This window comes from Oncorhynchus mykiss, chromosome 4 (genome assembly GCF_013265735.2).
Source record: "Oncorhynchus mykiss isolate Arlee chromosome 4, USDA_OmykA_1.1, whole genome shotgun sequence".
Classification (NCBI taxonomy): Eukaryota; Metazoa; Chordata; class Actinopteri; order Salmoniformes; family Salmonidae; genus Oncorhynchus; species Oncorhynchus mykiss.
In genome coordinates this window covers 16437940-16463783 of record NC_048568.1, presented here as the reverse complement: position 1 = coordinate 16463783, position 25844 = coordinate 16437940, and the positions used below count along the sequence as shown (strand labels likewise).

Here is a 25844-nt window from a genome sequence, read left to right as displayed (position 1 = left end):
AAGAAAAACCCTAGAATGAGTAGGTGTGTCCCAACTTTTGACTGGTGCTGTATATAAATAAAAAATCAACAAATACCCTACCATCTAATCCTACGCTCACTAAAAACTCCACTATTTGCATCTATCTAGTCCTATCTCAGGCCAACAGCCTGAAAGGACGGGACACCACCACTCAACACACCTTGTATCTCTTCTGACGTCAGGTCTCGTACATCCAAATACCTCTCTGCAGCTGCCACCAAAAACACATTTTTCTGCAACTTATGTTTTTTCCCTGCAGTACAATTGATAACCATTGTTATAAACGCTAAAAATCCAATCTTGCTGAAGCATATATTACTTGTTGGCTTATCCCTCTGTACTGGTACAGATCTACTACTCACACCACTCCTCTCAGAATCCCTCCCCCTTAACCCATCTTCCTCTTCTTTCTTTACTGCCTCAGCATATGACAACTTCTGCACTACTCTAAACTTTGAAACCTCAACCTGCCTCTTTCCTCCAGACATTTCTGATCCGCAGCCCCATGGGCATCCCTACAATTAACACATACCACTACTTTCCCCAATGCTACACATTCCTTTGTCTCGTGCCCTTCACACGTCTCACACCTAGGAACCTCCCTCCTACACACTGCTGCCACATGCCCATAAGCTTGACACCTGTAACAGCGTAATGTGTTTGACACACAGGATAACTTATATATTCTACCATCACTTTGTCAGGCCAAGACTCAACATCAAAACTCAAAAGAACAGACAACGACTCTTCTGTTTCACCACTTACGCCACCCTGTCTGCATCGCACCAAACGACAAGCATCACAAGCACCTGGAATCTTCCCCTTCATTTGGTCAACTTCATGTTTACCGCTACCCCAGTAATCACTCCTTTCAATGGCGCCCTTATCCTGAGAGCAAAAAATAAATAAAAAAATGCACATCTCTTGTCCCCATTCGTTTAAATGCGGATGGCCTGCTTCCTCTGACCAGCAGAAACACAAACAATGATCAACAACCTTCACCGATTCCACAGCACCCAGCTCATTTTTCACTCACCCTGAAACCACAAATGGATCAGCCAAAAAGCAAGGGTACACACTTTTCCCAAAAATGTCACTCCTGCCTTCACGTCTCATCTTTATCCTGACCCTTGGTACAAGCCTCTGGCTCCGAGAACTTCACCACACCTACCCCCTCTGATGCTTCGCCCTCCCCCAATCCATTTTTCCTCATGTCTTCGATCCAGTGTACAGCTCACTCTGCTTACACTTTCTTCCATTCTGCTTTAACAAACCTTTTCCCTTTTCCCCACCATTTTAAACCAATTCAAGCTCACCCTCTTCCTCCCTCTCTCTCTTTGACCTCCTCTGCCTCTCTTTTTCCCTCCATTCCTCCTCCGCATTCCAGGTATACATCTCCTCAGTAGAACACTGCACTTCTCCAGACATACCGTACATCTTGTGTTTGCCCTCTAAAGGGACACCATTTTTCTTACCCGCTCATCATCTGTTTACGAACTCACTGACTTTCCCGTTTCTTTAACATGGGAAACACCCCCATCTATGACTCATTTCCGGTGTGTGTGATCAGAGATGTGATCATGCACAAGTGTGAATAAATGCAGCATGCTCAGAAAATTGGCACATTTGTTGCTTTGATTCTGTTGGTTTGTTCTAAAAACAATGCCCTCATTGTTGTTGAATTAACATTGTAACACAATGAAGGAAGGTAACAGTATCCAGGGGTGGAAATATTCAAATTCATTGGCACACATTCCATTCAATTTCACTCCAGACAAAGGAAGTATCTAAAATTCAGCTCCCTCTTTGCTGGATGGCACAACCTGTTCCGTGTCAGTTGATAGTTCTATACTGAGCAAAAATATGAATGTAACATGTAAAGTGTTGGTCCCATGTTTCATGAGCTGAAATAAAAGATCCCAGCAATGTTCCATACCCATAAAAAAGCTTATTTCTCTAAAATCTCACAAATTTGTTTACAACCCTGCTAGTGAGAATTTCTGCTTTACCAAGATAATCTATCCACCTCACAGGTGTTACATATCAAGAAGGTGATTAAACCGAATTATCATTACACAGGTGCACCTTGTGCTGGGAAAATAAAAGGCCACTCTCAAATGTTTTATAACACAACACAACGCCACAGATGGCTGCAGGAATCAGAGCTGCTGCCAGAGAATTGATTGTTGATTTCTCTACCATAAGCCATCTCCAACGTTGCTTTAGAGAATTTGGCAACTACAGACCACGTGTAACCATGCCAGCCCAGGACCTCCACATCTGGCTTCATCACCTGCAGGATCATCTGAGACCAGCCACCCAGACAGCTGATGAAACAGGAGTATTTCTGTCTGTAATAAAGCCCTTTAATGGGGAAAAACGTATTCTAATTGGCTCGGCCTAGCTCCCCAGTGGGTGGGCCTATGCCCTCCCAGGCTCACCCATGGCTGTGCCCCTGCCCAGTCATGTGAACTCCATAAATTAGGGCCTAATGAATTTATTTCAATTGACTGATTTCCTTATATGAACTGTAACTCAGTGAAATTGTTGAAATTGTTGCATGTTGCGTTTATATTTGTATTCAGTAAATTTCCTTTCAAGTGAAATCATTCACTTCTTGAACAGTAGATGCCAAATTTCCTGCTCAACCATGTGTCTAACCTTATACTTGTAGCTACTACAACCCACCCAACCAATAAAAACCCATAGTAGCAATGATTTAGCATGAACCCAACAGATTAGAAGGGGTTATAAAGCATGAGACATTCTACAAGACAGACATTAGAGCTTTTCTCTACCCAAAATGCCCAGCTGTTGGAGACAGCAGACAGCTCTGGCGAGGAGTGAGCTCAGACACCTTGTCACAACAAGGTCATCTCTAGGAAACCTCTATTAATAGACCCTGGGCTGTTTTCAAAGGGACAAGCAGAGTTAATTCTGGAATCATGTTAATGGAAAGAAATATATGTATCAATCAAGGGGGTCAAATGGACTCATTTAAATCTCTCTCATGGATTCCATCACCATCACTTTAATTTGAGAAGAAAAATGCATCCCAATTGCATTCCCCCCCGAGCACAAAACGCTGCTCTGAATCATTCACTAATGGCCTCAGCAGTGGGAGACATTAAGATAGGGAAAAAAGATAATGTGTGGAAAATAAGTATGTAAATGAGTCATTCATGGCTTTTTGCAGTGAGCAACAGTACAAAGGGCTACTGTTCAAATTCACAGTCAGATAGCTTTGGTAGCTTTGTCACCTTCAACATATCAGATTAGGCTAATTTGGATAAGCACATATTCTGGCTATGGAGTATTAGGAAGTCATTCATGAGTACCTTGGGTTTCACATGTAAATTAGTAAGTATGTAAGTAGTCTTACACGAGCCTTGGCTTGTGGGTTTCATGGGTTTCATGGGTTTCATGGGTTTCACATGGGCATCAATTTATAAGCCAGGTACCTTGCCCTAATTTTGGCTGTGGAAGGGGAGCACAGTCTGATCATGTTGCCATTTTAATTGCTTTAGTTAGATTTAGAAGTTACATTTCCTCCCTTATCTAATTATATATTCTTAACCTGTTTAGTTTGCATGAAAGCCTGACATAGGCTTACTCTATACAGTAAGAAGAGTGACAGATGGTTTTAAATCACATTTAATCTAAGTCAAAGCAGTGGCTATTCTTTTGCAACAGCTACTGCTTGTTCAGACAGTACATAAAACAAATTGCATTGATAGGAAGCAGCCTAATTCACCAAAGGGACTTCATACATTCTCAGTATATGACAGTTGTTTGAATGCAGTGATAAGTAAAATCACATTTGCAGATATGCAGTATGCATACTTATATTAGAGTTAGTTTGTTTTACCTCTCCAAGCTACTTATTATCGCATATGATTTAATAGAACAGGAAGGTCTGGGGGAAATGAATGCAATTCACAAAGAAGTACAACAAATCTCAACATCACAAGAGACCCCAACGATTTGAAACTCTTGAAATGGAACTGCATCTGATACATGCAGTTCATTACACACAACTGTGCTGCGTTTGGCATTGTCCCCGTTCAGTTGGTCTGTGTTTTCTCCAGCTGAAAAAGTGTGTTCCCTGTCCTTCCATGCAGATACGCACAATTATATCTTGGAAAACAATTTTTTCTCTGTGGCTGCCTGTCTACTCTGGAATGTAATGTTACATTTCACAATGTACAGAAAACCTCATTGCTCATTTTATTTCTGGAAACAGAGCAATAATGTGGAAGCATACATGTGTTCAATGATGCACATTTATTATACAAATAAATGAACCACTAGACAAGTAAGGAATAAGCATTCATTTGGTAAACTGTCTTTATCCATCAGAAATATGCAATGACTGGAATTGCTATAATGACATAGTAGGCCAAAGGCTTTGTTTTTCATTGCATGACAGTTCAATTCAAACTGATGCAATGCAAATGCCAATACTACATTATCAGTTCCTTATCAGAGCATATGTCAATCTGAATGTCCATCAAACTGGTGATATAGGGTCGTAATTACATTATAATAGACTTCAAAGATACTGTGATAGAGGACGAAACAAACGTGCTCAAGTTAAACCCGCACTGGCCTCTGCGCGTTCCCGTGCGAAGTATGTCTGTGTGATGTCACCGTGTCGGGGATATAGTTCCTCTCACTAGAATAAAGAGAGTAGAGGAAATCACGATGAGGATGGACTGTGCGCAACGCGTCCTATCCATGGGTTGTCGATGGTGAAATATATATTTCGGGGGAGCGCATTTAAAGCACATTATTGTAACAACCATTTGTTCTACACATTGGGTAAGTAAGTGTCACAATATGTCGTGTTTTGGAAGGTTACTCGTCGTCAGGTTGTTGCCCAATGCCGACAAGTAACCTACAGGCTGCTGAAGCCTAATTTATGCGCAAGTTATACGGTTCTTAATTCAGCTGGTTATTGTTGGCATTACTTGCGGTAGAAATCTGCAGCCAGAGGATTTCAGTCATGTAAATTCCACTCATGACAATGCCGTATATGCAATGTCATACACACTATAGACTACAATGTGCAGATGTTGGAGCAACCTTTTTGTCAATCGATCTATCCGTTGTAGGCTACATTCATTCCATTGTTATTGAACAATCATGTTGTTTGTCTAGCAGAAGAATATCGACGAATATCATGCTACTTGGATTGATTGATAATCAGGGTTATTATCAATTGTTCATAAGGTCGTTGTATTTTAAGGACAAATCCTCCTCTCATTCCAAATGACATTAGCCTTTGAAGGCTATTCAATACTTGAAACAAAGCTCACCTATCTCTAATTCAATTGTTTGTCCCTCTGTCTGAACGCCTAGCTGATTTGATTTAATGCCATAAATGTTTCAATTAGCTTAGCAGTGCAATCACGAGGAACAATACTGATTCTCTCAATCAGTGTTTCCTCATTTATTTTATATGATATATTATATTGTATTATTCCCACTGATCAAATAAAGCATGGTCACATTTATATGGCTCTCATCTTTTGAATAAGCTGTTTGAGGAAGGTGACACTCAGCTAAAACCTTTCCGATGACAACTCAAATCTATGGTTTGAAACATTGTTTGCTCTACGTGCATCATGCAGTAGGATGTTGTATTTATGGTGATCTCCAAGCACTGGGTTTATTCCTGATTACAGCATGCATTCCATTCCAGTGTCCGACTCCCTAGCTCCTGCTGAGTAGAGGGTAAGCACCATGCTATTCCTTTCACTCCCACCATCAACACATCCACCAGTCAACACCTGCCCTGAGAGACTACATGACTGGCAGAGTAATGAGCCAGCCTGGGGAAATGTGTTGATTATGACACTGGGAGGGAAGAGATTGCAGACACATTCCAGTCTTAAATCTGTTGACTGTCTGCTCTAGTCTTTAGAATCCTGTGTAACATGTCATTTCCAGATCCCATCGCACAATCTGTCTGACCTTCTCCACCATAATTATTGTATAAGTTTAGAATGACTGTAGTGTAGGTGTCAGATTACCGCCCAAACAGTGCCACTCAGCTTGGACCAGGCTGTTGTTGTCAACGGACTGCTGTGTTTTCTAAAGAGGACACTAAAAGTAGAAGTGAAATGTTGTTTAACGCATATCCAGAGGGACAGCTGAAGTTGCATGGGGACGTGGCGTTTACACCCCCCTCTGCTTCCTCTGGTCAGCACTTTGTCAAATAGACTCAGCGCTCCTTCACCTCGCAATGCTATACCATTGTTATGACTCTCTGGAAAGGTAAAGAGAAATGGGAAGAACGCTGTTACCCTTTTCACCTTAGAGGTGGGGTTTGTATGTCCCGAGCTGGTAGCTGCCTATAGGCTTATATTCCTGCTATCTGGAGGTTGTCCGGTGTTAGATATGCAAATATAACTATTCATCATTCTTGTGGACCAGTGACCATCATCTGTCACTAAGGATCTTATGTCACAGTAGATCATTCCAAATTGGTCAGTATTGACTGTACTTTAAAAACACGTATTCAGGTAATGAGTTTAGGTGCCTCCCATTTGTATAATCCTGTTAATTGGCTGAGTTGATGACAGAGAATTAGTAATGTTGTCTGCCTACTAGTGTGTGTATTTGCACACATGATGGGAATGAAAAGGGCAGTTTGGTACCACTTATTTCCCTGTTATCACGTTGTGTCGTATCTACACATCAAACGTTTTTCTCAGGAATGTCTGATGAAACAAATGCAGAGAGAAACGGTGCTTTTTATTGTCTCAAACAAGGAGGGTAAGCTGTAACCTGATTAGAGACTCATCGGGAGTTTGATCGAAGACACCTCTACCTTAAATCCCCAGAGACCAACTGTCTTTTAAAGATGGCGTCTGAAAGGATTAAGGCTTAGTCAGGTAAACGCTGACAATAGGTGGCATTTCAATTTGGCCATCTTTAACTACAGTCTGCCTGCTACAGGAAAGCGGTTTTGTTGTGGCTCATGCTGTTTGAAGTTTTTTTTCTCTGCTTCAGTGAGTGTCATCAAGGCATCTGTTTCTGCCTTTGACAGTTTCTGTGCTGGTATTTCACTAGCAATGCCCCAGGAGGGCTCCTCTTTCCCATCATTCCTCTCCTCTGCCTCGCTCCCTCTCAGCTTAGTCTGCCCTACGGTAATTATTAGACCTCGTCAACTTGTAGTCCTAAAAAACGGAACTGAGTTACCTCTGGTTCGTTCAGCCATTCCTATGGAGAAAATGAATGAGGAAAGAATATGGTTGTGGGATAAAGGTTGAAAACAAGGTTAACACAGGTTTAGGAGATTTTATACATTTTTGTTCTATGATTGTAATACCAGTCAGTTGACATGATCTTTATGAATTAGGAAGCATTTATGTGTTTTTTTAAATGACATAAATGCTTCAAAATGCACAGAACGTGACTTTAGCTGATGAAGATGATCTCATAGAACAAAACGTATAAGATCTCCTAAACCTGTGTTTACCGCATTCTCTGTTTTCTGTGTTTATAAAAAAAAAAACGACAAAAACTAAATGAACTTTCCCATAGGCTTTGTCCAACGAACCATGGCAGAGTTAGTGCCTACAAAAAGACGCCGTTAATATTTCTCTCTATTGGCTCTTGTTAAACCGCATCAGTTTTAGCACTTAGCCAAGCATGCTCTCGCTCCTCTCACTATTGAGTCAATAAAATGATCACAAATCTGGCCCATTGTGGGAGTCATTCTGGACTGCTCTGCCAGTGTCAGAACAGCCTCCAGAGGCTGCTGCACACACACACACACGTCCTTTTTGTGAAATATTGAATACGAGGAAACTATTTTTGGATGCTAATGCTTTATCCTTACTACATTATTCTTATGTTGTGTACTGTAGTGGAGTGTTAAGTTCATCATGTTTTTGGAGTAAAAAAAAAAAAAAAACATTTTTTTTATTTGAATTTCACCCCCTTTTTCTCCCAAATTTCATGGTATCTATCCAATTGTTAGTAGTTATCGCTACAACTCCCTTGGGAGAGACGAAGGATGAAAGCCAAAACACAACCCAACCAAACCGCACTGCTTCTTAGCACAACCCGGAAGCCAGCCACACCAATGTGTCAGAGGAAACACCATGCACCTGGTGACGTGGTTAGCGTGCACTGCGCCCAGCCTGCCACAGGAGTCACTAGTGTGCAATGAGACAAGGATATCCCTACCGGCCAAACCTGGACAACGCTAGACCAATTGTACGTCTCCCCATGGACCTCCCGGTCGTGGCCGACTGCGACAGAGCCTGGGCTCGAACCCAGAGTCTCTTGTGGCACAGCTAGAACTGCGATGCAGTGCCTTAGACCACTGCGCCACCTGGGAGGCTGTAAATAAACATTTTGGGGATGAAATCTCCACTTCCCTGTTGTTGCCACACTGGATTTCGATCCAAATGTGCTGATTGGCCCATTGACCCACAGTGAACAGTGGTATTCCTCCGAGGTTCCTACCGTCTTGGTTTGTCTTTGTCCATCCTTCTCTGTCTTGGTCCCTTTGGGTCACCAGCTGCCAGTTTGTCACTGAAAAGTGGACAGTGGAGCTTACTATATGTTGCAGTGCCAGTCTTACATGACACACATGCAGCAACCCCATGAGAGTACTTAGCTCTCACTGGGAGCATGTGCAATTATGTTATTCTAGTCTACACAGTGCACCGGTGCGTACCAGCAAAAGTCATTTTAAGACCACAACACAGGTTGGGTTCCTTGTTCCCAGGGCCACAGATGGTAATTCATACCACAGACAGATTTACTTTAAAACACAAATAAACCACATTGTACACTACCGGTCAAAAGTTTTTAGAACACCTACTCATTCAAGGGGTTTTCTTTATTTGTACTATTTTATTTTTACATTGTAGAATAAGAGCGAAGATATCAAAACTATGAAATAACATGTGGAATCATGTAGTAGCCAAAAAAGTGTTAAACAAGTCAAAATATATTTTATATTTGAGATTCTTCAAATAGCCACCCTTTGCCTTGATAGCTTTGCACACGCTTGGCATTCTCTCAACCAGCATCACCTGGAATGCTTTTTCAACAGTCTTGAAGGAATTCCCACATATGCTGAGCACTTGTTGGCTACTTTCCCTTCACTCTGCGGTCCGACTCATCCCAAACCATCTCAATTTGGTTGTTGAAAAACAAATGATAGTCCTACTAAGCCCAAACCAGATTGGTTGGCGTATCGCTGCAGAATGCTGTGGTAGCCATTCTGGTTAAGTGTGTCTTGAATTCTTAATAAATCATGGACTGTGTCACCAGCAAAGCACCACCACACAATAACAGCTCCTCCTCCATGCTGAGAACCACACATGCGGAGATCATCCGTTCACCAATAATCTCAAATTTGGACTCATCAGACCAAGAACAGATGTCCACCGGTCTAATGTCCATTGATCGTGTTTCTATGCCCAAGCAAGTATCTTCTTATTATTGGTGTCCTTTAGTAGTAGTTTCTTTGCAGCACTTCTACCATGAAGGCCTGATTCACACAGTCTCCTCTGAAGAGTTGATGTTGAGATGTGTCTGTTACTTGAATCTAATGAACTTATCCTCTGCTGCAGAGGTAACTCTGGGTCTTCCATTCCTGTTGCGGTCCTCATGAGAGACAGTTTCATCATAGCACTTGATGGTTTTTGCAACTGCACTTGAAGAAACTTTCAAAGTTCTTGACATTTTCCGTATTGACTGACCTTCATGTCTTAAAATAATGATGGACTGTTGTTTCTCTTTGCTTATTTGAGCTATTCTTGCCATACTATGGGCGGTATTTTACCAAATAGGGCTATCTACCTTGTCACAACCCAACTGATTGGCTCAAACACATTAAGAAGGACAGAAATTCCACAAATGACCTTTTTAAGATGGCACACCTGTTAATTGAAATGCTGATTGAGAGACTGTCAAGAGTGTGCAAAGCTCTCATCAACGAAATTTGTGGCTATTTGAAGAATCTCAAATAAAAAATATGTTTAGATTTTTTTAACACTGTTTTGGTTACTACATGATTCCATATGTGTTATTTCATAGTTTTGATGTATTCACTATTATTCTACAATGTAGAAAATAGTACAAATAAATAAAAACCCATGAATGAATAAGTGTTCTAAAACCTTTCACCGGTAGTGTCCATCTGCATAAATTATAACCATACACGTTATAATTCACAGAGTGCACACAGTAGATGAAGAGCCCCACAGTCACACAGCTCTGAAGCCTAATCCTTGTCTTTATCCAGCCTTGTGTAAAGTCTAGAGACTTGGGGCAATAAAACAACCAGGATTGTGTAATCTTAAATCACTGGATTTGAGCCGAGTCATCACAGAGGCTAAAGATAAACCACAAGCAATCTAGGCTGTACTCGTCACCCTGCTTTATATCCTGCGTTGCACTCTGTTGATGAAGCTGCGGTTGAACGAGATACTGTACGAGGAATAACAAATATGAAATAGACCACCTAGCTGTGATTGTTTGGCCCCAGCAGACCACACAACTGCCTGGTAAGGTCTTCAGCAAGCCGGTTGTTTATTGTAGGCTGCCCTATGTGATTTGATGAAATGGTACTCTCATTTACTGCTAGACAAACCACCTGTCTGCTCATGAAGTCTGTGACACATGATATATGGGCCGATATAAAGACAAGGGTTTCATTCACAAAGTGTTTTATTAACCTCTGGCAGGAATTATCTCGAATGTGAGGAAATTCATTATTTATTAAAGCCATTGATAATTAAAGTTTTTATTTATTTTATTTACAAGCAATAGTAACGCAAATAAATTACAAAATTACATAATAGTTTCCTTAACCTGTAAGCAGTCTATGGACAAGTTATGACAGCAATCCATGCTTTGGTTTAGTTTCCCTGGAACTTTTTCCACATGCAAAAATTTTAGCATTTGTAGCACAAATCCCATTCAAGTCATGGGACTGATATTAGCATTTTCGTGCATCATGTTCAATGCAGCTAGGTGACTTTGTTGAGCTTCACAATCCATTTGAGATACTTTCGAATTATTTGGACACGATGTGCGAATAATGCTAATATCAGTCCCATGACTTGAATGGGATTTGTGCCAAAAATGCTAAAACGTTAGCATGTGGAAACCGTGCCAGGGAATCTAAACCAAAGAATGGATTGCTTTCATACCTTGTCCATAGACTGCTTACAGGGTAAGGAAACCAATGTGCCATTTGGGTGAACTATCCGCAACCATTTTGACAGGGAGTTATGCTGAGACCAAGGTTTATTTTACTGATTAGCCCTGTATATACAGCAGTACATATCAATATTCATATCAATACTAGAAAAGCAAAACACAATCATAGAAAAACTCATTATTCAGGTAAAAGGTCCTCAATCAGTCTTTTGAATTGCCCAAGAGGCACCATGTTATCCAAGAGTCTTGGATGATTGTTTTTCCTTTCATGTGTAATAAACCTTGTTAATCTGGATTGTTTTACGCTAAATTGCTGTGGAAATTGTACAGATACACTGCCTTCAGAAAGTAATCACACCCCTTGACACCCACATTTAATCACACCCACATTTTGCTGTTACAAAGTGGTATTAAAATTGATTTAATTGTACTTTTTTTTTTGTCAACAATCTACACAAAATACTCAAATGTCAAAGTAGATGAAAAATGTATGAAAAATAAAACACTAATATATGTATTCAACCCCCTGAATCAATACATGTTAGAATCACCTCTGGCAGCGACCCAGTCTTTCTGGGTAAGTCTCTAAGAGCTTTCCACACCTGGATTGTGCAACATTTTCTCAGTTTTCTTTTCAACATTCTTCAAGCTCTGTCAAATTGGTTGTTGGTCATTGCTAGACAACAATTTTCAGGTCTTGCCACAGGATTTCAAGCAGATTTAAGTCAAAACTGTAACTCGGCCATTAAGGAACATTCACTGTCTTTCTAAGCTACACCAGTATAGATTTGGCCTTGTGTTTTAGGTTATTGTCCTGCTGAAAGGTGAATTCATCTCCCATAGTCTGGTGGAATGCAGATTGAACAAGGTTTTCCTCTAGGATTTTGCCTGTGCTTAACTCCATTACGTTTTATTTTTAATCCTGAAAAACTCTCCAGTCCTAAATTATTACAAGCATACCCATAACATGATGCAGCCACCGCTATGCTTGAAAATATGGAGAGTGATACTCAGTAATGTGTTGCATTAGATTTGCCACAAACATAACACTTTGTATTCAGGACAAGAAGTGAATTCCTTTGCCAAATGTATTTCACTATTACTTTAGTGCTTTGTTGCAAACAGGATGCATGTTTTGGAATATTTTTTATTCTGTTAGGGTTCTTTCTTTTCGCTTAGGTCAATTAGGTTAGTGTTGTGGAGTAAATACAATGTTGTTGATCCGTCCTCAGTTTTCTCCTATCACAGCTTTTAAACTCTGTAACTGTTTTAATGTCATCATGGTGAAATCCCTGAGCGGTTCCTTCCTCTCCGGCAACTGAGTTAGGAAGGACGCCTGTATCTTTGTAGTGACTGGGTGTATTGCTACACCATACAAAGTGTAATTAATGACTTCACGATGCTCAAAGAGATATTCAATGTCTGCTTTTTATTTCATTTTTACCCATCTACCAATTGGTTATCTTCTTTGCGAGGCATTTGAAAAACTCCCTGGTCTTTGTGGTTGAATCTGTATCTGAAATTCACTGCTTGACTGAGGGACCTTGCTGATAATTGTATGTGTGGGGTACAGAGATGAAACAGTCATGAAAAAATTATGTTAAACACTATTATTGCACACAGGGTGAGTCCATGAAACGTATTATGTGATTATGTGACTTTACTCCTGAACTTATTTAGGCTTGCCCTAATAAAGGGGTTGAATACTTATTGACTCAAGACATTTCAGCTTTTCCTTTTTAATACAAACATTATTCCACTTTGATATTATGGGGTAGTGTGTGTAGGCCAGTGATAAAATAATTGCAATTTAATACATTTTACGTTCAGGCTGTAACACAACAAATGTGGGGGGAAAAGTAAAGGGGTTTAAATACTTTCTGAATGAATTGATTGACTGATTATATAGGAGGGTCTTTGGGCCTATTGAAAATGTGTTATTTCACATGTAGCCAAGTAGACGAGTCACCATAAAGATCTATTTGTAGAGATTGCCAGTGCATGTGTGTGCATATACACAGTACAAAATATGAATATTTTATTCAAATCCGCTTATATCATCAATTATGCAATTGTATTCAATTGAGCAGAGAGAGCTGTTTTTATTTGATAGGGTCACTGTCACTCGGGCACATAATGGTGAGGCCATCAGACCTACCAGAGAGAGGAGTTACAGTGTTGGGGTGCCTGCCTCTTCTGGCAGGTGTGTGTAATGAATCGGCTTTCAGTATTTCCGCTCCCTGACTCTTGTTCTCCCCGACATTAAACTCCTCATAAATCTTCTCAAGGTGATTTTTCAACAAAGTGCAAAGGGAGGAAGCCTTTTCAAAGTCACTGGCTGCTTCCTGGGGGAGAGGGCCATGACTTGACAGTGAGTCTCGAAGATGCCCTTGGCAACACGACGGGTCACAGCATCAAGCTTTGAAACCAGCATCTAAGATATGCATTAATTGTGATGATAAACGGGGTCGTTTGATCTCTGAATGCTGATTGGCTGAAAGCCATGGTATACCACAGATATGACACAAAATGTATTGTTCACTGTTCTAATTACATTTGTAACCAGTTTATAATAGCAATAAGGCACCTCGGGGGTTTGTGGTATATGGCCAATATACCACGGCGTTGCATCGTACCTAACCCACGGTGTTGCGTCGTGCTGTGGCACAGTATATTAGCCATATACCACACCCCCTCTGGCCTTATTTCAACACACTGATGTGATAGAAATGTTTGTTTCGGTATTGTATTTTTTGTGGGACCATTTTAGGCATCTGGGTGATTTTCTTCGCTATTATGACTTAGTTAGGACTTTTACAGAAATATTAAGTGAAAAATACATTTTGTTCCTCAAATGCTCAACTTCAATAAGACCCCAATGTGTTGTGTTCTGTAAATTGCCAACTCAGCCACGGGCAGCTGTTTTCCAAAGCTCTGTTGTGGCTTATTTCAAGATCAGGTACTGGCTTTCTTCACTTCAAAGCATGTAAGATATCCAATTGACTATCCAGTTCAAAGGACTTTAGTAAATCTTGGAGGGATTTGATCATATTTGTGTCCCAAATGCCAACCCCAAACCTATTACGCTGACTTATGCGCCCTGGTCAAACATAGTGCACTATACAGTGGATAGTGTGCCATTTGGGAAACAGCCCATATGAAGCCTATCGGGAGAATGTTTCATGTTTGTTTGAGGAGGCAGGTGGCCAGCAGGACAGGCATCCTCCAGGGACGGCCTCTCTCCCTCCGTCTGGAATGGGAGAACGACCATGGTCCCGCCTCTACAGTGGTCAGTAGAAGATGAATCACATTGCCTCTCTGCTCTGCCTCGTCTCCATCTCTCCTCGCTGCTGCTGCTCAGGCCAACTCACTTGGCTATAAATAGGGAAAGATTAAAACCTCTCATCCGGCTTACCTGCACAGCATCTTCAACTCGCCTGCTAAGTATGTTTCGGGTTTTTTCTCTCTCCATTGCTTGTAATATGTATTCTTTGAGCACTGGGGGTGTTTATAAAGACGTTTTATGAGCTCATCAGTGGCTTTAAGAATGACTGACCATGACTGTCTGACCAGATGTGACACTAGCTACAATAATGTAGGATATTTATGAGAAATGGCAACAAGAATTTGCAGATGGTATGAACTGAAGAGATGCTCAATCAGGCTTATGAATCTCTCGATTGGAAATACCCTGGAGGTGCCCTACTCAGTGATTTGAAAAAGATAAGCTTTTCAGTGCATTAAAGTCACTTGTCAGTTTGGTGCTCTTACATATGAGTGACAGAGAATGTGCAGCCCTGGGAGCTGTGTCCTCTAAATCCCAGGCATCAGGAGATCGCCTGTCCAAATATAGCCCTATATGGAGGTGGAGGGCCCTCTTCTCTTCCCGGCTGCTATGGGAGACATTTACTTAATTACCCTCTCTATGCTGCAAAACATGGAGGCAACATCTGTAGGCTTTGTTTCAAATGACATCTTTCCATAGCAAAATGACAAATATTAGTAGTTGTAGGCTCCTCAACTAGGATATATTTCTGGGTAGAAGAGGTCCAATGAGCAGTGTAACATGATCAAATGGGCATCTGCTGTCAAGGCTTTATAGTAATGCTGAAATAACATTGTGCAGAGACACACTGTACTGTAGCCGTGATGCCTGTGATTAATTTAATTGCATGTTTTCGCAATGTAATGTGGTTTCTTATCAGTTACATCAGCTCCTACAACATTCAAAGAGATGACTAATTTTCTTCCTTTGCCTAATGGCTGTTACGTGCGCGCTTGTTTTTTTTATTTCTGATCTGCCTTAATCAAATGTTGTCACAGTATTTCTAGGTTATGTTTGGCAGTCATCCCCATTGCCTTGCTTGAGTCTCTCTGTGTTGGCCGTGTTATCTGACCGCTCGCTCGGTCACATGCTGCCCTTTTGGACAGAGGGTTGCTGGGAAAAGCCTGTGAGCCTGCTGAGAGGGACAGACCGAGGACGGGCCGGCCTTCCACGCTGTCATTCACAGCGGGATCAACACAGCTACCACTGGGTTGGGTAAAGAGCCCATAGGGGCAGGATACAACACTCTTGGATGGACATCTCTCAGATATAAATAGGACACTGTCACATTTCTCTTCCTTGTAGAGTATCTTCCATCTGTGGAATATCATTGTTTTCAATAATACCTCAGTGGACAATTAGACAATGGTGCCAGATCAATGATGTCATGTTATGCTTTGCGCTGCTATATGACCGGGTAACAGTGGGAGTAAACCACGGGAGTGGAGAGGCAGGCTGTTCACTATGCTCTGTGAGCAGGACTCTTTTGTTTGTTTGGGGCTCCAGTAATGAGAGTCCCTGACCCACCTGAATAATGAACAGCCAACTGTTTATTCACAATGCTTCCATGTGACTTAATTCCCTTAAGTTTCTCACTGAACACAGCTCATTATCAGACGTAGGGAGCTCTCTCTTCTCTCAGTGGAGTGGAAAGAAGAGGGGGAAACAGCTCGAGCTCGAGCTCAGCAAAACAGCTCGAGCTCAGTGAGGTTGGATGGAGAGCATTTGTGAACAGCAGTTTTCAGTTCTTTCCACAGATTCTCGATTGGATTCAGGTCTGGACTTTGACTTGGCCATTCTAACACCTGGATATGTTTATTTTTGAACCATTCCATTGTAGATTTTGCTTTATGTTTTGGATCATTGTCTTGTTGGAAGACAAATCTCCGTCCCAGTCTCAGGTCTTTTGCAGACTCCATCAGGTTTTCTTCCAGAATGGTCCTGTATTTGGCTCCATCCATCTTCCCATCAATTTTAACCATCTTCCCTGTCCCTGCTGAAGAAAAGCAGGCCCAAACCATGATGCTGCCACCACCATGTTTGACAGTGGGGATGGTGTGTTCAGCTGTGTTGCTTTTACGCCAAACATAACGTTTTGCATTGTTGCCAAAAAGTTCAATTTTGGTTTCATCTGACCAGAGCACCTTCTTCCACGTTTGGTGTGTCTCCCAGGTGGCTTGTGGCAAACTTTAAACGACACTTTTTATGGATATCTTTAAGAAATGGCTTTCTTCTTGCCACTCTTCCATAAAGGCCAGATTTGTGCAATATACGACTGATTGTTGTCCTATGGACAGAGTCTCCCACCTCAGCTGTAGATCTCTGCAGTTCATCCAGAGTGATCATGGGCCTCTTGGCTGCATCTCTGATCAGTCTTCTCCTTGTATGAGCTGAAAGTTTAGAGGGACGGCCAGGTCTTGGTAGATTTGCAGTGGTCTGATACTCGCTTGCACAGTGCTCCTTGGGATGTTTAAAGCTTGGGAAATATTTTTGTATCCAAATCCGGCTTTAAACTTCTTCACAACAGTATCTCGGACCTGCCTGGTGTGTTCCTTGTTCTTCATGATGCTCTCTGCGCTTTTAACGGACCTCTGAGACTATCACAGTGCAGGTGCATTTATACGGAGACTTGATTACACACAGGTGAATTGTATTTATCATCATTAGTCATTTAGGTCAACATTGGATCATTCAGAGATTCTCACTGAACTTCTGGAGAGAGTTTGCTGCCCTGAAAGTAAAGGGGCTGAATAATTTTACACGCCCAATTTTTCAGTTTTTGATTTGTTAAAAAAGTTTGAAATATCCAATAAATGTCGTTCCACTTCATGATTGTGTCCCACTTGTTGTTGATTCTTCACAAAAAAATACAGTTTTATATCTTTATGTTTGAAGCCTGAAATGTGGCAAAAGGTCGCAAAGTTCAAGGGGGCCGAATACTTTCGCAAGGCACTGTATATGCCATTTAGCAGATGCTTTGTCAGTCGTGTGCATACATGTATGGGTGGTCCTGGGAATTGAACTCAATATCCTACTATTGCAAGCACCTTGGTCTACCAACTGAGCTACAGAGGATCACGTATAACTGTCCATGTAAGCCTCCTGGCAATCGGACATACATACGGGTGCTGTCGGATAACCTTATCACAACAATGGCCTTTATGACAGCTGGTTGAATGCAGTTTATGGTGCATGATTTGCTTACAAATTGTGTTTATCACCTTGAGATGAAATACTATAGAAGGCTCTGGAAACAGTTGGTTGAAATAGAAACGTGCACTGACGTTCTTTTCGTTCCCTTATGAGCTAATTGGCATGTTGACTCTGCACCCTGTGTCACATCTGAGCTGTTGTAACTGCTCCACTTTCCCTCACCTATTAATCCTCTTACCTCAATCGAAAGCTTATTTCCATGTAGATTAAGAGGCGGTGGGGCTATTGAAAGTGTGCTATATTCTCCATTTAATATGAGGAGGATCAAGAAACCTCGTGGCTGGCAGGGTGTGATGAGTGGTGGTGGCCGTCTGAGCTTGAAGGTCAGCCTAGCCCAGAGTAATGGTTCAAGCCATTGTCACTAAGTAAATGAAATGGGGCTCCACATTGTTTCTTGTTCTGACACAGGTGTAGGAACTTCCAATGGCCGTTACCCTTACCACACTCAGCCAAGCTGCTCTAGGTCATCACTCCACATTGGTCCAACCAGCACTGGTGGACAGAGGGAGACGGTTTACAGTTCAGCCATTAGTTGGTGAGACAATTCAAGCCACTAAAATAACGACGCTTTGATAGGTTGTGAGGACAGGCCACTTGAAATAAGAAGCTACCATTTACAACTAAGGACAGGTTTCCATTCAAATTTCAGAAAGACAAGTCGGTGGCTGAACCAGATATTTTCCACAAAGAGTTCTGCAGTGAAACATTCTCAGTAGTAGAGCAGCAGAGCCGAGTTGAGTGTGTTTACGACTTTGTGCCGAGTTAGTTTTAGTCTGTACAGTGTCTCCTGGGAAATGCCATGTGAATGGAATGGCATTGCGGCACAGTGGCTGTGCACATCTTATCCCCACTCCGTAGAGCAGCGATGATTCACTGAACTCAAACATGTTTTGCTTATCTTGTTTGTTGGAACGTAAATAGAACCCAAACGACCTGAGGGTTACATGTCCAATACGTTTTGACCTGATCGTTATGTTCCCACAGTATTTTTTTACACGGTGTGTTTCTTTTCATGCTTCATAAAACGCAACGTGGAGTGGTCACACGGCATACATTTTTCATCGTACGCATGAGTGCTTGCTGCATATATAAGTATCTGTATAGTCCTGTTGTCCCTATAACCAATCCTATGTTTTAAAGGGATGGCTCATTAAGTCAATAAGATGGGCGTGTTTTTCAAATGAGTGTCCATTTTCAAATATTAAGTCCATTACAACTGATTTGATATTTTGATGAGTTGGAACATAATCTGAGTTTTTAGCATGAATCACTCATCTCCCAGGGTCCACTCCTAGGTCAGCCGTTTAAGACCTATTTTTGCATATTTATGGACATATGTGTGTACTTCACAAGTAGTGTTACCTTCTATATTTAGCTTTGACGTGCCTGAAATGAAAGACGGCTCTACCTCCTCTGTTGTTGACCATAATAATTGCAAATGCTTTGGAGATATTCCAAATTTATGTTTGCATTTTGGAACTGTTATCCGGGTTTCATGTTCCATCTGATGGAGAGATGTCAGTCATCTGTGCTGTGCTCGGTTAGTATATTTTTCCTATATTTGTCCCTTCAATCCCATCCCCAACTTAATTGCAGAACAGATAACCTATAATTTCCGTTCTCGGGACATAAATAAAACCTCCCAGGATTTTTTAGGGAACCATAGTAAAACATTCTCAGAACCTCCCTGCAACCTAAAAATGAACATTCCCAGAACAGACGAAATGTTCACTTCCGTTTTCAGAACGTTTTTAAAAAAAAAATCCAGTCAAAAAACGTATGGCTTCGTTCCCAGAACCAATGGGAAACAAAAACCTACATTCCCACAACTTCCGAGGAACCAAATGTCCTAGCTGGGTAGTCATTGAGCATTATCATAAATAGACATGAAAGGAAACGCATTCAGGAATGAGGAGATTTCTCTCCATTAACAACTTCTTGTTGTCATACTGTACTGTAGCTGGAAAGTTGTAAAGAATTAGAAGGAGATAAGATGTTGTGCTACTCCAATACTGTTAAGGATTAAGACTGGATTAACAGTCTTTGTTTTAGAGGGGTTTGTTATTAGATAATGTTGAAGTAGAACCAGTAGAACCAGTCTGATCACTGTGTTCATCATTCTATTACACTTGTGAATTAGAATGGTGAATGCAGCCATCAGGCTGGTTCCACCAGTTGCTCAAGTGGGGTAACTTGAGTGACTTCAAGATATTTGACTTCCTTGCATACTTTCAAGGGAAAAAAAAAATCTTACTCCATTTTCTCCCCAATTGGTAGTTACAGTCTTGTCTCATCACTGCAACTCCCGTACAGACTCAGGAGAGGCGAAGGTCGAGAGCCGTGCATCCTCCGAAACACAACCCAACCAAGCAGCACAGCTTCTTGACACAATGCCCACTTAACCCGGAAGCCAGCCGCACCAATGTGTCGGTGGAAACACTGTGCACCTGGCAATCGTGTCTGCGTGCACGGCACCCGGCCACCTCAGGAGTCGCTAGTGCGTGATGGGACAAGGACATCCCTGCCAACCAAACCCTCCCAACCAAACCCTCCCCTAACCCGGATGACACTGGGCCAATTGTGTGCTGCCCCGTGGGTCTCCCGGTCACGGCCTTCTGCGACAGAGCCTGGACTCGAACCCAGAATCTCTAGTGGTACAGCTAGCACTGCCTTAGACCACTCCGCCACTCGGGAGACCTTTCAAGGGAAACATGTTTGCTGATTGGCAAGGCTCTTATAGTCAGTCTTTAGTGGTCTAACTTGTAGTCAGATTCTATCCTTTCTGATTCCGACAACAATAGGCCTTTACACACCGACACCGTTCATCCCACATATGCATAGGATGCTTTACGACGCCCTCCTTGCTGCAGTGTGTGAGTGAGCTCAACCATACGGAGACAAGCTTGTGTTTCTAACAACAGTGGGCAGTGATGTTCTCAGTCAAACATACACAAGCTGCTGCCTCCCTCCTGTCTCCTGGCACTGGGCTCTCGTTGGCTGCTTGGCACAGGGGCCTGCTGGCAACGCAGCCAGCTCCTTTTATTCCAGTGGACGTGGATGATTGAATGGCTGCACTGAGGAGAATGCCAACACCAGTTCCTGCTGCTCCCACTCTGTGAGGGCACTGTTGGTTCCACTGCTTCCCAGAGCCCTCTATTGGATGGGACCCAAGTCCAAATACAGCAGTCTCTCTGTAGGCTCAGACAGTTATGAATGCATGTGTTTAGCAGTGGGCCTTTAAACATGCAGGATCACTCCTCCGAGGGTCTCACTCTCAGCGCACACAGGGCCTTTATATGGGCCATGCTGCTTAACCAGATTTCTGTCTTCTAAAGCTGGCCACAGATGAAGCTGGCCACAGATGAAGCTGGCCATACATAACACCGGTGATGAAAAAAGTACCCAATTGTCATACTTAAGTAAAAGTAAAAACACCTTAATAGAAAAATCACCCAGTAAAATACTACTTGAGTAAAAGTATTTGGTTTTAAATAGACTTTAGTATCAAAAGTAAAAGTATTTGGTTTTAAATAGACTTTAGTATCAAAAGTAAAAGTATAAATCATTTCAAAATCCTTATATATTTTAAGCAAATCAGAGGGCACAATTTTCTTGTTTTTCTATTTATTTACGAATAGCCAGGGTCACATCCTAACATTCAGACATCATTTATAAACAAAGCATTTATGTTTAGTGGGTCTGCCAGATCAAAGGCATTAGGGATGACCAGGGATGTTCTCTTGATAAGTGTGTGAATTGGATCATTTTCCTGTCCTGCTAAGCATCCAAAATGTAACAATATTTTCTTTAGGAATGTAGTGAAGTAAAAGTTGTCAAAAATATAAATAGTAAAGTACAGTACCCCAAAAATGACTTAAGTAGTATGTTAAAGTGATTGTACTTAAGTACTTTACACCACTGCATAACACCGTTAGTCACTCACCGCCCTAAGTCAAAACAATTACATTTCTAGTCCAAATGGCCCTGCGTGGCCCTGACTCTGATTCTGATTAACGTCTCTCTGCTTGGCCCTGATTCTGACTAACGTCTCCCTGCGTGGCCCTGACTCTGATTCTGATTAACGTCTCTCTGCTGGGCCCTGATTCTGACTAACGTCTCCCTGCTTGGCCTTGATTCCGATTAACGTCTCTCTGCTTGGCCCTGACTCTGATTAACGTCTCCCTGCGTGGCCCTGATTCTGACTAACTTCTCCCTGCTGGGCCCTGATTCTGACTAACGTCTCCCTGCTTGGCCCTGATTCTGACTAACGTCTCTCTGCTTGGCCCTGACTCTGATTAACGTCTCCCTGCATGGCCCTGATTCTGACTGACGTCTCCCTGCTGGGCCCTGATTCTGACTACCGTCTCCCTGCTGGGCCCTGATGCCGGCTAACGTCTCCCTGCTGGGCCCTGATTCTGACTAACGTCTCCCTGCTTCCGTCTGACCTGCCTCACCGGTGCCCCAGGTATTAAGCTGGAGGCCTATTTAAAATAGCGACAAAGCTAATCCAAGAATAGCCTGTGTTGATTTAGGGGGTTTTGATTAAATTCTAAATCTTGTGACATCCAGTGGGTGCTTATCACCTACGGCCTTGATCTACACCCACTGGAGGCGATGCACCATCTGTTGAAGGATGGCTAGATGGGTTTTTTAGGCACTATCTGTGTGTGTGCTGTGTTCTTGGAGGTAGGACATATTGCCTTTGGAAATGTATAGGCTGTCTAAATGTTATCGCTGGTGTTAAAAATATAAAATAGTGAATAGTCCAGGAGAGACTGTAATCCAATCTCTGAGTATCTTTACTTAGCGTTAACAAAACAAAACAAGAGGGAATGGCTTACTCCCTGTTTAACATGCACAGCAGATTATTATTAGACGTACAATACTGTATTGATGTGAAATGCGCCCTCTGCTGGTCATGTTGTACACTGCATTGCATGGTATTTCGTCTTACTACATTTGGTCTCATAATGTAAAACGCAGGGTTGTTTATTCAAAGGGGAAATGGAGCTGCAGGAAAGGTTGCGTAACACATCGTTGAGTATTGATCACAATATTGATCAGATGTATATGTCCCTGTAGTAATACCAATCAATGGCCTTTAGGCCAAGTTAACAAAGGTCCTGGATATTTAGACTAGAGCTAAAGGACCAAATGGCATTAGAACAGGGTATTGAAGCAGTGCTCTTAGTGAAAGCACTATGATCTGTAATATTGCTCATATCAGGTTTCTGTCTGTAGAGCTTTACTACACTGTACAATACCTTACCAGATAATTGGAGTTAAAAGCAAAAAATGTTTGGCCTGTTACTGCTTATTGTTACAAGTGCAGCATGCCCAATACATTGATTACAGTGGAAGCTGCTGAGGGGAGGACGACTCATAATAATGGCTGGAACCGAGTCAATGGAATGGCATCAAACACATGGAAACCATCCGTTTGATGTATTTGATACCATTCCACCTATTCCGCTCCAGCCGTTACCACGAGTCCGCCCTCCCCAATTAAGGTGCCACCAGCCTCCTGTGAGTGATTACCTCTGTAATATGCACTGCAGATATTCTGTTGTACTGGGATGTGTGACTGAGAGCTTGTGCAATGATTTATAACGCAGTGTTTATCAACCAGTCACAATATGTTTAGACATAAAATACACTATGGTGTTGTGTTCCTTTCCCTCCAGACTATGCTATGAGGACAGGGCCCAGCGATGACTGATGTGGAGCCTGTTGTCACCGACTTTGCAGCCACGGGGAGGACTGGCCGGAGGAACGCTGTACCTGATATCGTTGAGGCGGGGCCTGCTGACCTGTCAGACAAACTAGCAGAGCTTTCAGTTGTAGGTGGGTAGTGAAATGTATTTTTTAAATTACATACAGTACTTGACTGCATACTTTCAGCAATATTTACAATAATGTACATAGGCCTCCATGCTTTCACTCTGTTAATGGTTAGGCTGAATTGCACAATTGAAGGTATTTTCATCTCAACATTTAGATGAACAGTTTTACCTGTTTACTTTAGATGTAGTATTGCACCTTTCCATAAATGATACAATCCAAACCTAAATATAAGGGAAAAGCATGGCAGAGCATCACTGAACAGAGAACAAAGCGCTCTGTCATTAATAGATGGTTGAGTGCTTTTGTTAGGATCGGCCAGCCCAGTGCCCATCACCATTAGCAAGTGTCTGTGTGGATAGCCAGCTTTCCATTAATCAAGCCGGGTTTAGTGGAAAGGGCATCTGGAAGTTAACAGTATGGAAAATGTACCACAACTTTAACTGTTTAAATGGAAACTAAAGAAGGGAACAGCCATCTTTCTCTTTTTAGTAATAGCTCAATGGCTGTGAGGGTCATTTGGAAAGGGATATCTATCAGTGAGGGGAAGCCAATCAATGCATTGGTTCATAGGGGTGGGGAAGTAATTGTTAGTTGGAGGCCTCTGTAGATACAGTATATAACTGTATTACTCAGCGTTGTTTCTTTTCACTTAGTGGCTACAGTGCAATGTCGGGGTCCATAGGTCCTCATGTTATAGAGGGCATGAACCAGATATAACATAGTTGCCTGCAATTTGCAGTATAAATCCCCTAGGCCTTGCCCTATGAGGATCAAAGCAGAGTAGTGTTTGATCGGTAGAATAAAATACTGTAAGTGTCTGGCTGGAAGCAGTCGGTATTGGCCCATTTCCTCAGAAGATTCTCATCTCTATGTGGCGTATTGCACTTTGTCAGTGTTCGAAACAGTATTAAAATGCTGGATATGAACAAAGCGGTTGAGTTGAGGGTCTATGCTATGATTAGTCTCTGTTGATATTCAAGGTGTCAGCTAGCGAGCTATACGTTATGTGCTGAGGTTGGTAATCTCATATTCCTTTTATCTTGCGAATGCAACATATCACCCATATCTTACAAAGCAACACAAAAGAGGGGAGAGTACACAGCTTGGATTATAATTGGAATGCAGACATTTTCCACTACATGGGCCTTGAGGCATTTTCAATGATATGTTTCTGACGAAAATAATGAATGCTGTTCTGTGTGTTTCTCAGATGATGAAGGAGGAGAGGGCTCGTCCTCTGGAAGCCCACCGAAGAGTCCTACAGAGGGTGAGGAGAAGGCAGAGGGGACGTAATTGGGCCTTGGTCTCTGGCTAACTGACTACGAGAGAAGATGGAGAACAAGAGAGAGACTGTCTCTAACATGGACCACTTCTCCTCAAACAAACCCCATTGACCAGACAACTGTAATCGCCATGCACCGTGCTATGCAACATCAGGACACCTATGATGAAAACTTAAAGAGCTGTTGGATGATGAAGGGAAGGGAGAGCTCTGTCGCTAGGAATGAAGTGGTTGTTTCTTTGTAGCTTTAAGGGGGTATTCATTCAAGATTACCCATAATTCATTACATGTACGGTGAATGAGCCTGCATTTATGTCTTGTTCATCTTAGCATATGCAGTGAACTGGTGAAGTGGCTGACAGTTGGGCATGACTCTGAAAAATGTCATTTCATATTTGAGCGAGAGTGACTTGTACATACGTTGCATACAGAGGTGTTCCAATGAAAGCATTTTCTCAGAATGTTAACATGTAGTTGCAGGAATGTCTCTTTGCACAACAAAAGTATAAACATTCCATTTGGTGATGTAAGTACAATTTTTATCTTAGAATTGTGATTTATTAGTGTGCTACAGTACAAACCTCTACTGTGTGTTTTTTACTGTTAAAATCAACATTATTATCAACTGAGTTATTAGAAGTAAAAAAATATATGTATTTTTCGGTCTGTAAATATAGTTTTACATTATATTTGCTTCCTTGTAAAGATGCATTTCAATGTCCACTGCAGCTAATAAACATTATCCTCTACGTACGGCAATGTTGTGAATATTTTTCAGATGCCATAATTTAAAAATATATGTTTGTTTGTTGTCTTTGTACAGGGGAGGCATCTCATTACACAGTGAAATTGATACCAACGTTGCTGCCAATTACAATATTTGTAATTGGCAGTAAAATGGTGATTACATTGTCTATCCTACTTTTCCTTAGTCAGCTGCAATGATACAGTATGTCAGTAGAGCTT

General features: G+C 41.8%; 1 protein-coding gene across 2 annotated transcripts; it reads left to right on the top strand.

Moving 5' to 3' along the window:
- The first annotated feature begins 4685 nt into the window (after positions 1–4685).
- pkib (protein kinase (cAMP-dependent, catalytic) inhibitor beta) lies at positions 4686–25631 on the top strand. Of its 2 annotated transcripts, none has more exons than XM_021600392.2 (3): positions 4686–4842; positions 23437–23596; positions 24807–25631. In XM_021600392.2, exons 2-3 carry the CDS (start codon positions 23464–23466, stop codon positions 24887–24889), a joined length of 216 nt encoding a protein of 71 aa, XP_021456067.1. In that variant the 5' UTR covers positions 4686–4842; positions 23437–23463; the 3' UTR covers positions 24890–25631. The 2 variants fall into 2 exon arrangements, with proteins under 2 accessions (XP_021456067.1, XP_021456068.1); XM_021600393.2 differs by lacking the exon at positions 4686–4842 and adding an exon at positions 14532–14658.
- The last annotated feature ends 213 nt before the right edge of the window (positions 25632–25844 follow it).

Bases quoted from the DNA above. Each gene is read 5' to 3' on its own strand.
- pkib (XM_021600392.2), top strand. From the start codon at position 23,464: ATGACTGATGTGGAGCCTGTTGTCACCGACTTTGCAGCCACGGGGAGG. The intron at 23,597-24,806 runs GTGGGTAGTGAA...TGTGTTTCTCAG, and splicing joins AGCAGAGCTTTCAGTTGTAG to ATGATGAAGGAGGAGAGGGC.